This window comes from Triturus cristatus, chromosome 1_1, assembly GCF_964204655.1.
Source record: "Triturus cristatus chromosome 1_1, aTriCri1.1, whole genome shotgun sequence".
In the NCBI taxonomy this organism is placed as follows: domain Eukaryota; kingdom Metazoa; phylum Chordata; class Amphibia; order Caudata; family Salamandridae; genus Triturus; species Triturus cristatus.
This window is the reverse complement of record NC_140579.1, coordinates 92,270,252-92,283,843: the sequence shown is the minus strand read 5'-3', so window position 1 is coordinate 92,283,843 and position 13,592 is coordinate 92,270,252. Positions and strand designations below refer to the sequence as shown.

The following is a 13,592-nucleotide window of genomic DNA, read 5'->3' as shown; positions in this document are numbered from 1 at the left end:
GCTTACGTACCAGAGAAACAGCCCACTCAACCCCTGTTATTTTTTTTCTGTTGTTTATTTTGTTCCAGCATATCCGCTAGGATCACCATTTTGGAGGCCTCTTTCCCATATATGCAACAACTCGTGCCAGAGAAGGACCAGGGACGATCCAGGGAACTGGGGACAATACCAGAGGACGTTTTGCAAGGGAGAAGCACACGCAGTCCCATAAAACTGTATTCCATAGAAGTGTTTTAACCCCTTATTTAGGAGTCAGTCAGACGAGTTACTTTGCTTTCCTTTTCTTTGTTGTTATTACTTTGATAATCATTAAAGACTCTCCTTTACTTCCATACCTCCACGTTGAATTCCTTGTGTTACAAGACTTCTGTACACGACATAGGTTTTGTTCCCCTCTACAACAGAGTGCCAACAGACTTACGAAGGAGAGCGTGTAACTCCGCAAGTAAACGATCCAGTCCGGGTGGGCGGGGCCAAAAGTGGACAGGGCGGCAACAAGGAGGGACTAAGAAGCCTCCTTTACAATACAACGCCAGCGTTTAGCCTGAACTATGACGCAAGCCAATGGGAAGAAGGGGCGTGGCTTCAAGTCCCCTTCGGAAAGTGCATTGATGACAATAAGCCCACGCAGAGCGAGGAGCGCATGCAAGACCTAAAAAGAAACCCCACATACGGAGATCTTCTTTAACCCCTTGCCGGCCAACAAACATGGTGATGTGGCAACGACAAACCCAACAAAGCCATGCCCAACCGTCTGCAAAATCTCCTCGAACCACTCTGTACGCAAAATTCAAAGGTCATCACCTGCACCTCTCACTCTCACCTTCTCTCTCAGCAACATTTCATGCAACATTTACTGCATTTTCTGTTTCTTGTCATGTGGCAGCCACGCTTGCATCTTCTGTGAGTCCACCTCAATCCCTAGAAACGATAACAGCGTACTGGTATCCACTGTCTTTTCTGGTGCCAAAGGGATTTCTACGTCATCCATGTGCTCATGAAAACTTACCAGCAGCCGCTGGCAGTCTGCTGAGCCAGGTAGACCAACAATGAAAAAAACGTCCAAGTAGTGGGTCACAAATTTTGTACATCTCACCGGCAGAGCCTTGTTAACGTACCACTGCCCCTCAAATTGCATACCAAGCAATTGAAAGTCATTCGGGTGAACTGGTAGCAGCCAAAAGGCTTACTTAACGTAACACTTTGCCTTTTCAGATCCCTTGCCTGCCCTTTCAACCAGGGAAATCACCATGTCCACCTAGGAGTTAGACACAGACGCCATTCATGAGAGATTAAGTTGTTTACTGACCCTCCTTTCAGGCCACGACAAATGCTGAATTGGCCAAAACTGCCTTTTTTCTTTCTGGGTGTGAGTGTTTGATTGGTTCTGATGCTCCGTCCATCACCACCCCCTTTTGTACCGCTTTGTTCGCCATAAGTTGGAAGGGTATGCTCAGACATGAGTCCCTTGCTCACTTTGCCACTGGATTCAAGTAAGCCTGGCTGAAGACTGCTGAAATGCCAGAAACCGGTCCTAGTTAGCTTGTTTCCGGTCCAGGGGAGGCATGGCTTGGCAGTTCGGGCTGGACTGTTCCCATGAGGCACAGGGTCAGACTGATTTGCATATGGCCATGTCTGAACTGGGGTGGCAGAGTGGGCTAAAGAACGGTGATGGATTAAACCCAGATCTGTTGACTGGGTGTGAGTGTTTGATTGGTTCTGATGCTCCGTCCATCACCACCCCCTTTTGTACCGCTTTGTTCGCCATAAGTTGGCAGGGTATGCTCAGACGTGAGTCCCTTGCTCACTTTTGCCACTGGATTCAAGCGAGCCTGGCTGAAGACAGCTGAAATGCCAGAAACCGGTCCTAGGAAGCTTGTTTCCGGTCCAGGGAAGGCATGGCTTGGCAGTTCGGGCTGGACTGTTCCCATGAGGCACAGGGTCAGACTGATTTGCATATGGCCATGTCTGAACTGGGGTGGCAGAGTGGGCTAAAGAACAGTGATGGATCAAACCCAGATCTGTTGACTGGGTGTGAGTGTTTGATTGGTTCTGATGCTCCGTCCATCACCACCCCCTTTTGTACCGCTTTGTTTGCCATAAGTTGGCAGGATATGCTCAGACGTGAGTCCCTTGCTCACTTTGACACTGGATTCAAGCAAGCCTGGCTGAAGACGGCTGAAATGCCAGAAACCGGTCCTAGGAAGCTTGTTTCCGGTCCAGGGAAGGCATGGCTTGGCAGTTCGGGCTGGACTGTTCCCATGAGACACAGGGTCAGACTGATTTGCATATGGCCATGTCTGAACTGGGGTGGCAGAGTGGGCTAAAGAACGGTGATGGATCAAACCCAGATCTGTTGACTGGGTGTGAGTGTTTGATTGGTTCTGATGCTCCGTCCATCACCACCCCCTTTTGTACCGCTTTGTTCGCCATAAGTTGGCAGGGTATGCTCAGACGTGAGTCCCTTGCTCACTTTGCCACTGGATTCAAGCAAGCCTGGCTGAAGACGGCTGAAATGCCAGAGACCGGTCCTAGGAAGCTTGTTTCCGGTCCAGGGAAGGCATGGCTTGGCAGTTCGGGCTGGACTGTTCCCATGAGGCACAGGGTCAGACTGATTTGCATATGGCCATGTCTGAACTGGGGTGGCAGAGTGGGCTAAAGAACGGTGATGGATCAAACCCAGATCTGTTGACTGGGTGTGAGTGTTTGATTGGTTCGGATGCTCCGTCCATCACCACCCCCTTTTGTACCGCTTTTTTCTTTCTTAGGCACGACCCCAATTGGTGACACAAAGTGGCCATTGGCCAGTTCGCAAATGGACCTCACAATTTTACTCTTCTGAATTTCATTCTGCAGTTTGTCCTGCACCTACTGCTTATGCTCCGCGGCTGACCTCAGATTATCTGCCCATCTCTGCTCCAGCGGTCCCTCGTACCCCAGTCAGAAAACATCCCTGCATCCTCCTAACGGTTGTAGAATTGCAGCCAAAATTAGAGTCTGTCCAGCTTAACCAGCATACAAACCTTTTGCCCCGGATCCTGTGCCGCCCCGCTTCTTTGCCGAATGATTGCTGTGGACTGGGACCACCTAGATATTGCTGCCACTGCCCGGTTGTCTACCTTTGGTGTCCCTGTGCCGATCCGAAGCAGTGTATGAGCACATACCACCCCAGCATTAGTGCTGAAACTTTCAATACTCCTGTGTGCACAACCCTTTGTTTTAATCCCAGCACACTCCCCAAGTACTGCTCTGTCCCTTTGCAGTTGTCGCAACTCCTCCCCGGATGGGGCGTCCCTGAAAGAGGCAGTATACGATTGGTAGTCGGCTTCCCTAAAATAGTTTTTCTGAATTTGTTGGGCCCATTGTGTGTTGCCACAGGTCCAAGTTGAGTTCGCACCACTGCACCTCGGGATCCAGCGCCATCATCAAATTGTGCCCAGGCATAACCCCACATATATGATCTGAGCTTTGCGAATGACGTCCAAGTACTTAAACAGTGCTATATAACGCTCTGGAAGATTCTTGTAGTAGACGCTGGCGTATATGAGGAATGCTACCGTCCAGTTCTCTATTGTCAGGGGAACCCGTACTCTTCCTCTTTGGACCCTTCCTTGGAGCGCAACTCTCTGTGTAACAACTTAAACATATCCACATGCTTTCCCTTTTTTTCATTTGTAGCCAGCATCAAGTGTGCCTCAAAGGGCTTTGTTAGTCCCATAGAGGGCAACTTTAAAATGTTCAGCTCTTTGCTCTCTAGCCCCTCCGTTTTCTCACCCTTTTGCTATTTTGGTCCTGTATCGTCCACTTGCCTCCCTTACCTGTGCTCGCACTTATGTCCTTGGGCTTACCCTGCGCCTCTATGCATTCATTTTATTCCTCCTCTGTACTAACCCCTACATCTGTGACGTATTTTCCTTTTCTCAACCGAGCACCCTCCACACCCTCAACCCCCAGTGGATATCATCGCAGGACCTGAGCTCGCTTCCCCATGGCGCTTACCTGGCCTCAAGGTCGGTGCCCGCTCTGAAGCTCGCTGCCTCACCTGCTGATTCTGTTTCTCCACCACCGCATCCTGTTGCGTGTCACCTGCTGCCTGTAACACACCAGACATTGAGATATTAACACGTCACCCCGCCCGTTTTACACCTTTATTCTCCCATGGCTCCTCCGCCTCCTTATCCATCACCTTGCCGTCCTCCAGGCTGTTTTCATCGCAGTCCATCTGATTATCTTCCGCAATATCAGCTACCTCTACCCAACTCGGGCCTGCGTTTTCGCTTTGCTGTGTTACCCCCGCCTTCCTCTGTGTAGGGGCCTGGCGGTAGATATCCAGGGGGGCCGTGACAACCCCTCCATACTGATCCACCGACGCTGCCTGACCAATCCGGTTGCCGCTGGGGCCTACCATGAACCTTCCAGCCGGTGGTGGCGACGAGGCCATGCCGGACCTTCTTCCGTCGGTTGGTGTTTGGGACTCTGCTGCCTTCTGGCAGACCGCACCGGGCCCAGCAATCTCTTCCGCTCGGGGCACATGAGTCGCACAGGACTCTCCCGAGTCTGTCCACCTGCTGCTCCCTGCGACCTGTAATGAAGACAGGACTAGTGTATTGACTACCTGTGCCCTGGGGGTTTCCGCACGATCCCGAGTCTGGTACCCACAACCACCAGCTCTGCTCTACCTCAGAGCTCCTCTGCTCAGCCCTTCACCATCGACCACCTTCTACCCCTGCTGTTCTGCTCCTGCCCACTTGGCCCTGCTGGCCACGCCCCAAACTTCAGCCCCTTCTGCCAATAGTACCCCACTTCACTGGCGCCCCTCTCCAAATCCTAGCCCGCCCAACTTGGGCTCTAACCCATATCTCCCTGGCTCGTGGGCCTCACTCTCATCGCCCACCCCGCTGTCCTCTGCGCCGCTCTATTTGAGGAACACCGCTTGCAGAGCTGAAGCTAGCCCCCGGGCCTCTGTTGACCCTATCCACTGGAGACTCTGTGCCCCTCGCCTCTGCCTTTTTTGTTGCATGGGACCGGGCAAGCTTCTTCTGACTGCCAGTCCCCCCAAGGCCCACCTTATGGGCCCTGTCTAACCAGCCATGCTCAGCCATCAGGTAAGCCTGCTCTGGTGCTAACCACTTCCACCAACTAAAATAAGCCCCCCTGTGCCTAGCCATCCTCCCCCCTCTGCGCACTTGCATAACTAGGGGGGAGGGAGAGAGAGACAGACTGGGGGAGGGAGAGAGAGACAAACTGGGGGAGGGAGACAGAGGCAGACTGGGGGAGGGAGACAGAGGCAGACGGAGGGAGGGAGACAGAGACAGACCGAGGGAGGGAGACAGAGACAGACCGAGGGAGGGAGACAGAGACAGACCGAGGGAGGGAGACAGAGACAGACCGAGGGAGGGAGACAGAAACAGACCGAGGAAGGGAGACAGAAACAGACCGAGGAAGGGAGACAGACCGAGGGAGGGAGACAGAGACAGACCGAGGGAGGGAGACAGAGGCAGACCGAGGGAGGGAGACAGAGGCAGACCGAGGGAGGGAGACAGAGATAGGGAGACCGATAGAGGGAGACCGATAGAGGGAGACAGACAGAAGGAGGGAGACAGACAGAAGGAGGGAGACAGACAGAGGGAGGGAGACAGACAGAGGGAGGGAGACAGACAGAGGGAGGGAGGAAGACAGACAGAGGGAGGGAGGGAGGGAGACAGACAGAGGGAGGGAGGGAGGGAGACAGACAGAGGGAGGGAGAGACACAGAGGGAGAGAGAGACTGAGACACACAGAGGGAGACACACAGAGGGAGACGCAAAGAGGGAGAGACACACAGAGGGAGACACACAGAGGGAGACAGAAGGAGGGAGGCAGAAGGAGGGAGACAAAGGAAGGGAGACAGAGGACGGGTGTCGTTTTTTTTGCTCTAGCCCCGCCCCCTCTCTCACTGACCCCGCACCCACCGGTGCGGCCCTCGGCCACAAACCACACTGTAAACTTGGCCACTGAGAGAAAGCTTGTGAGTACCCATGACGTAAGGCATGTGTCAAGAAAGGTCGAAAGTCAGCGGGGAAATTCAAATGCAAATCAAAAACCACACTCCGAAGACAGAGCTCAGGCCTCTACAGTTGGTTCTGGGACAGCATTGTGTTGTACTCTCACATGAAGTAGACGCTGTCAGCCATGTAAGATCTTTTAGTACCTTTATTCCAGTTGTACAGCAAGTAGGTTCACAGGTACATCAAACAGGTAGAACAAGTAACTGGATAAGGTAAGTAGGGTAGCCCAGTGGTCAGTCCTTGGTACTATGCCACAGCAAACACCTTTGATGTATCAAACCCCCTTGGTAGTATCTAACCCCACCAGGAGCAGCCTGCCTGCTGCTCAGCCCATCTGTAACTGTCATCTGTCACCCAGTCAGACTCCCAACGTTCTATGCATCACAGCATCCTCAACATTCTACTCCAAACACACACTGTGGCTGAACAGCAGGAGAACTGGGAAACAGCAAGATATCAAATTACTATGCAGGGCATAACATATCCCCCTTCTTTTAAAATGAAAAACAAAAGTGACATTTATACTATGGAAATGCAACAATGCAATTAGAGCAAGCCATACACAAAAGAGAATACACTTGTAATTAAATAAATACAATAGATTGTGACAATAGGAAGCGTATAGCAAAAGGGGAACAAACCCGAATAAAGCACAAATTGCCAAGTCTCAAACATAGCAAAATTTCCCCAAGAAAAGAATGAATCAAAACCAGGGATGTGCAAATAAGAACATCACGAGAGATAAAGAACCATTCAAAGTAGAGAACAGATAAAATACAACAATTATAAAAATACAACAATTATAAAAATTGAGTACAACAACCCATCCTCTCCCAAAAACAAAAATGAGAAAGTGTCATCGCGTTAGACAAAAGGTAACCACCTTGCCACTGTATTTGAGTCTAACTCCCATGCATGCACATCCTGAGTAGGAATGACCTAGAAAAGCATGGGACCCATCCGACACATACCAACTCTATAGTACAATCCCTAAAGAAAGGAAACAAGTAAAAAAAACACAGTTCCTAGCATAAGGAAACTCACCTACGTTGTGAAGATGACTAAAAGCAAACCTTCACTCCTCTTGTGAGGTACAAAAACTCGGGATTATGACCCTAAAGTCCACCCTAATGCAAGGGCCTAAGACTTTAACAATGAATATGGGACCACACAACAAAAAGATACACCCTGTGTAGGGGAACCGTACCCATAAATCAAAACCAACCCAGAGAGGGTAAAATATTATGTTAACTGGTGAGAACCAAGAAAACATGACCCGCGTCCGGGTTACCGTAAGAAACTAATCTCTAAACCTTTAATGGGAACAATACCCATAACTCACCTTAGTAAAGGCTGCGTGTTACGCACTATGGAAAGGGGCTCGTACCCAGACCATGACCATCCCTATAAAATGGGAACTGTGAGTAGAAATCACACTCACCAACTCGCCTCAATAAAAAAAGCCGCGTGTACCGCTTAATGTGTAACATGACCACATACCCACCCCAGAGCAGGGGTTCCAATAACTCTAAATGGGAAGGAACTAGAACCAAACCCATACCCATCCCTAAAATAAGGGAACGTGTAACCACTGCCCATTAACAACTCTAATAGGGCATCCCTTGCGTAAGGGCACTAAACCTGTGGTAATTGAACCACTGAGGACAAAACACCTCAAACTTACTCTCACTAACCAAACCAGGCATAGAAAACACTGACTGTAAACACATCCATTGTGAAAACACTTTGAGGAACAAGACATGTTCAAAACACAAGACATGTTAAAATTTTGACATTGCCCCCAACACATTGCACAGAAGATTAAGGCACACTGCTTGAATGAAATTACAAAATCAAAACATGGCAGCTTGAAAACAATTTAGAAACAGCATGTAAAAAAAAACAAGACCTAAACTCCAGGAGACCACCATGGAAGATTACACCAGAGTGAAAAGCATCGTCGCGCAACGGTGGTCCAGTCAGCATGACTCCTTCAATAAATTTTAGTGAAAATAAACCAACAGACAGCGACGTGGTTGGAGATATGCGTGGTTGGCAATCGATGATCACAGACTGAGGAAAAGTACCTATCTCAAGATGGCGGCACGTTTTTTCACGCCGCACCGGGTGGCTCCCGGCTTCAGCATGCACCAAAACATGTCGAGCTAACATTCAGGCTGGAGCAGGCGTTACAGAGGATCGCGCAGAGCAGGAGTCGTCACGAAGCAGGTAAATGGCAGTTATGCGCTGAAAGAGGCTCGCGCAAACATGTTTAAACCGTACCATGGTTTAACTGACAATGTCCAAAGTAGGGCCTCACACGACGAATAAAATAATAAATTAAAATGTCTCACCGCCCCAAGCCAAAGCGATGCCTCCGTCCAAGAAAAGTGGATGGCTGGAAACACAATAAATGTCAATATAGCCCCCACACGCAGCAACCTCCATTTGAAATGCCCAAATACAAAATGTTGACCGCAGAACTGGGACATGAACCTTCAAGCAACCATTCTTGTGAGAGTCCCAAAGCTCCAGAGAAAGAGACACGCATCTCTTTGTGGCTGTGCAGACGCCACTAAAAACCTTGTGCAAACTCCTAACTTAGAGTCACTGTGCCATGCTCACCTTCGTGAGGAGTTACGACGTTGACAACAGCCCTAGCTGACCATTTGCTGCATAGAGACCAAGTTGTGAAGATGATTAAAACCAAATCGTTGTGAGAGGACACAACTGACCCACATGTATACACACCTTGTAACTCCATGAGGCATGTATAAATCGTTTTTTCAGATACCTCTAAAGCACCTCCACATATAAGACTTGACTTGCGCTGCTTCCAAAGTGAACAGTAAATTTAAAGTCAGTCTTTAAGCACCTCCAAAGTAGCGCCAGCACCAGGCATCATCAAAATAAGGCGCTAAACAGCAGTCCTTGTTTGTCTTAATCTTTGCTGCGCCTAAGTACTTGTAGACATATACTTCCAAGCCATTAACTTTCCATTTAGGCGCAGAACTTGAGGGTGTACGAATAACCACACAGTACAGCACTCTGTTGCTTGGGCTGTCCGATGTACAGGACACTGGTGGGGTTGCGAAGAGTGCTGTGCGACTTTCTTCTGTTGCTAGTGACATCTTGAGTTACTTCTTTAGTTGCGCTGTTAGAAAATTCTTCTTCTTTCTTCTTCTTGTTACTGTACCATCTCCCAGGGCATTGAGTACGTTTCCAACTCTCGCTCGTCGCCAAAAATATGTTGTACTCTCACATGAAGTAGACGCTGTCAGCCATGTAAGATCTTTTAGTACCTTTATTCCAGTTGTACAGCAAGTAGGTTCACAGGTACATCAAACAGGTAGAACAAGTAACTGGATAAGGTAAGTAGGGTAGCCCAGTGGTCAGTCCTTGGTACTATGCCACAGCAAACACCTTTGATGTATCAAACCCCCTTGGTAGTATCTAACCCCACCAGGAGCAGCCTGCCTGCTGCTCAGCCCATCTGTAACTGTCATCTGTCACCCAGTCAGACTCCCAACGTTCTATGCATCACAGCATCCTCAACATTCTACTCCAAACACACACTGTGGCTGAACAGCAGGAGAACTGGGAAACAGCAATATATCAAATTACTATGCAGGACATAACACATTGCTCATTGCCTACTTTCAGAAAAAGATGTGCACTCTTGACATTAATGATGATTTTGGTGACAGTGGTGTAGGTGATGAAAGTTTCCAGAGGTTGGCATCTAATAACAAGCATTGGAAATGCAATAGGTCTCACATTTTTTGGAGTTGGAGCTATTGGCATTGTAAATGGCAATGTTTTTTACTTATGAAATAGGTTTTGTATTTGTTTGAGCTATTGGCTTTGTAAATGGCAATGTTTTTTACTTATGTTTTTAGGTTTACTTAACGGGTGGAAAAACAGTATCTGGGTTGAAAAAGGTGGTAATGCACAGGTTGATGTGCAATAACATGCAAAGAGAAACTTGTACATAAACTATGTGACACACAGTATTTGGTTATGTGAACTTTTAGTGTGGGATAGACTGACTGGCGCTGCTCGTGGACTTTATACTGTTTTGTTTTCCCCTCTGTATGTTGTCCATTTTCTGTGTGTAGACGGGAATGTGCAGTGGTGCAAAGCCGTAACCTATAAGTACACCAAGCGAGCTTGCAGCTTTCACGTGCCCCAACACACTTCCTGCAATGGCTCTCCCACGCCATGCGAAATTGAAACTGTCCATCGGAAAGAAAGAAATATAACTAAAACCAAGGAGTCACTGTGAAAATGATCGAGTGAGGGTTTGTAAGTGACGTTCTGAGGCTCAAGAGCCACTTATGCATAAGGAATATGCTACTTATCAGTATGCATCTGTTCTTGGCATGTAGAGCTGCAGATCTACACACTGTGCATAGATCGCCATCTGGTGTTGGGCCCGGATGTTTGCAGTTTGTTTTTCTTCTTGGAAAGTCTTTGGAAGTCACGAGGTCGGTGACTCCTCCTTTGGTTCGTATTGCGCATCGGCTTCAGCTCCATCCTCAGATTGTTTTTCGCCAGCAGGGAATAAGATAGACTGGAACGGATACAGGTAGCCGGGGAGGCGGGTGTGCGTGTGTAGATCTGCAGCTCTACATGCCAAGAACAGATGCATACTGGTAAGTAGCATATTCCGTTCGAGGCATATGAGCTGCAGATTACACACTGTGCATAGACTATATAGCAGTACCCAACGCTAGCGGCGACCACCGGTATCCGTTGCAGTGGTTTGAAACAGTGTTTTTAGTACAGCCTGGCCCACACTAGCTTGTTGCTTGGTTTGCACATCTACACAGTAATGTTTTGTGAAAGTGTGCGGTGTTGACCATGTGGCTGCTTTGCAGATGTCATCTAAGGGTATGTTCCCTAGAAAAGCTATAGAAGCCCCCATCTTTCTTGTAGAGTGGGCTTTAGGGGGAACAGACAGCGTTCGTTTTGCTTTGTGGTAGCAAATCTGTATGCATTTTACAATCCACCTAGCTATCCCTGATTTGGAGATGGGGTTGCCTTTATGTGGTGGAGAGAACGAGACAAATAGCTGTTTGGTCTTTCTGAAAGGTTGCGTTCTTTGGATATAGTAAAGCAAGGCCCTTTTAACATCTAGTGTATGTAGAGCCCTTTCTGCAACTTTTTGAGGTTGCGAGAAAAAAACCGGTAATTCTACCGATTGGTTCAGATGGAAGGGGGAAATGACTTTGGGTAGGAATTTTGGGTTGGTGCGAAGTACAACCTTGTTCTCATGCATCTGTAGAAAAGGTTCTTGTATAGTGAACGCTTGTATTTCACTGACTCTTCTAAGGGAAGTGATAGCCATTAGAAAGGCTGTTTTCCATGTAAGGAATTGCAGCTCACATTTATGCAGAGGTTCGAAAGGCGGCCCCATTAGCCTTGTGAGAACTATATTTAAGTTCCACACAGGTGAGGGCGGTACTCTGGGTGGAATTACTCTTTTGAGGCCTTCCATGAAGGCTTTAATGGCAGGCACCCTGAAAAGTGATAGGTCTGTTTTGTAGGTAAGCAGCAATCATGCGAGGTGTAACCGAATGGATGTGTATGCTAGGTTACACCTTTGTAGATGGAGCAGGTAACATATGATGTGCTGTATGGATACATCTAGAGGGTTGATTGTGTTGTTATGGCAGTAAATAACCAATCTTTTCCACTTTGCGGCGTAGCATGCCCTAGTAGTAGGGCGTCTAGCCTCCCTGATAATGTTCATGCAATCAGGGGGAAGGTTAAGGTATCCGAATTCTAAGATTTCAGGAGCCAGATCGCAAAGTTGAGCTGAGCTGGGTCCGGGTGCCTGATCTCTCCATGGTTCTGGGTTAGGAGGCATGGTGAGAGGTATAACGTTTAGTGTGGTACTACCGAGAGTTGTAGCAGTGTGGTGTACCACGGTTGTCTGGCTCATGTTGGAGCTACCAGGATGAGCGTGAGGGAGTGCTGTTGTAGCTTTAGCACCACTAATGGAATTAGTGGGAGAGGTGGAAAAGGGTATGCAAATTTGCCTGACCAGTTCATCCATATCGCATTGCCTTTGGACAATGGGTGTGGGTATCTGGCGGCAAAGCCTGGGCATTTTTTGTTTTCGTGGGTGGCGAAGAGGTCTATCTGAGGGTGCCCCCACTTCTGAAAGAATGGGTGAAGAACTTGTGGGTGAAGTTCCCATTCGTGCATTTGTTGCGTTTGTCTGCTGAGCAGATCTGCCATGGTGTTTTGGATTCCTGGGACGTGTTGGGCCAGGAGAAAGATTTTTTGCGGAATTGCCCATCTCCATATGCTCTGTGCTAGTTGAGAGAGCTGTGGAGAGTGTGTGCCCCCCTGTTTTTGAATGTAGTACATGGCAGTCATGTTGTCTGTGCGAATGAGGACTGCCTTGCCTGAAATCTGTCTCTGAAAGGATTTTAGGGCTAGAAAGATTGCCAATAACTCCAGATGGTTGATGTGGAGTAATTTTTGTTGTGGCGTCCATGTGCCCTGCACTGTGAGGTGTAACAGATGAGCTCCCCAGCCGGAGAGCGATGCGTCTGTTAGGATTATTTGTGGAACCGGGTCCAGGAACGGTCGACCTTTGGAAAGGTTTGTGGTGTTCCACCACTGCAGAGAGCGATGGGTTCGACCGTCTACCAACACCAGATCTGTCAGTTGCCCCTGGGCCTGGTTCCACTGACGTGCTAAGCACTCCTGAAGTGGACGCATCTGGAGTCTTGCGTGAGGCACTATGAAAATGCAAGAGGCCATCACCCCTATAAGTTGCATAAACATTCTTGCTGGGAGAGAGTGTTGAAGTATGAACCTTTGACGCAAAGCTTGAATGCTTGCAATCCTGGCAGTATTGGGATAGGCTATAGCTTTTGAGGTGTCTATAGTGGCACCGAGGTATTGCTTTGTGTGGGACGGTATCAGCTGGGACTTTTGGTGGTTCACTGTGAAACCTAGCTGGTGAAGTAGTTGGATTGTAGTGGCGGTGTGTTGTACACATTGATTGTAGGACGTGGCTTTTATTAGCCAGTCGTCTAAGTATGGGAAGACGTGAATGAGTTGTCTTCTGAGGTGTGCCGCCACTACTGCTAAGCACTTGGTGAATACCCTTGGTGCTGTTGTGACCCCGAAGGGGAGAACTTTGAACTGGTAGTGTTGGCCGTCCACTACAAATCTGAGGTACTTTCTGTGAGCAGGGTGTACTGGAATATGAAAGTATGCGTCTTTCAAGTCCAGAGTGGTGAGAAAATCATTCTGGGAGAGGAGTGGAAGAACTTGTTGAAGGGTTACCATGTGAAAATGGTCTGAATCTATGTAAGTGTTAAGAGGCCGGAGATCTAGAATAGGTCGTAGAGTCTCGTCTCTGTTTGGTATCAGAAAGTACAGGGAGTAGACCCCTAAATTTTGTTGATTGATGGGGACTTGCTCTATGACTTGTTTTTGCAGGAGGGAGATTACCTCTTGTTTTAGTAATGTGGCATGTTCTTGCGACATTGGGCGGTGCCTGGGTGGAATATTTGGGGGGGTA

General features: G+C 48.5%; 1 protein-coding gene across 1 annotated transcript in view; it reads right to left on the bottom strand.

Moving 5' to 3' along the window:
* Nucleotides 1-13,592, bottom strand: part of LOC146869584 (E3 ubiquitin-protein ligase RNF31-like) — a 275,447-nt gene that overhangs the window by 33,876 nt on the left and 227,979 nt on the right. The window contains exons 10-11 of the mRNA XM_085654296.1: nucleotides 4,187-4,582; nucleotides 4,000-4,093 (exon numbers count right to left, since the gene is read on the bottom strand). Of these exons, the coding sequence (XP_085510422.1) occupies nucleotides 4,000-4,093; nucleotides 4,187-4,582 (490 nt within the window). The remainder of the gene's footprint in view (nucleotides 1-3,999; nucleotides 4,094-4,186; nucleotides 4,583-13,592) is intronic.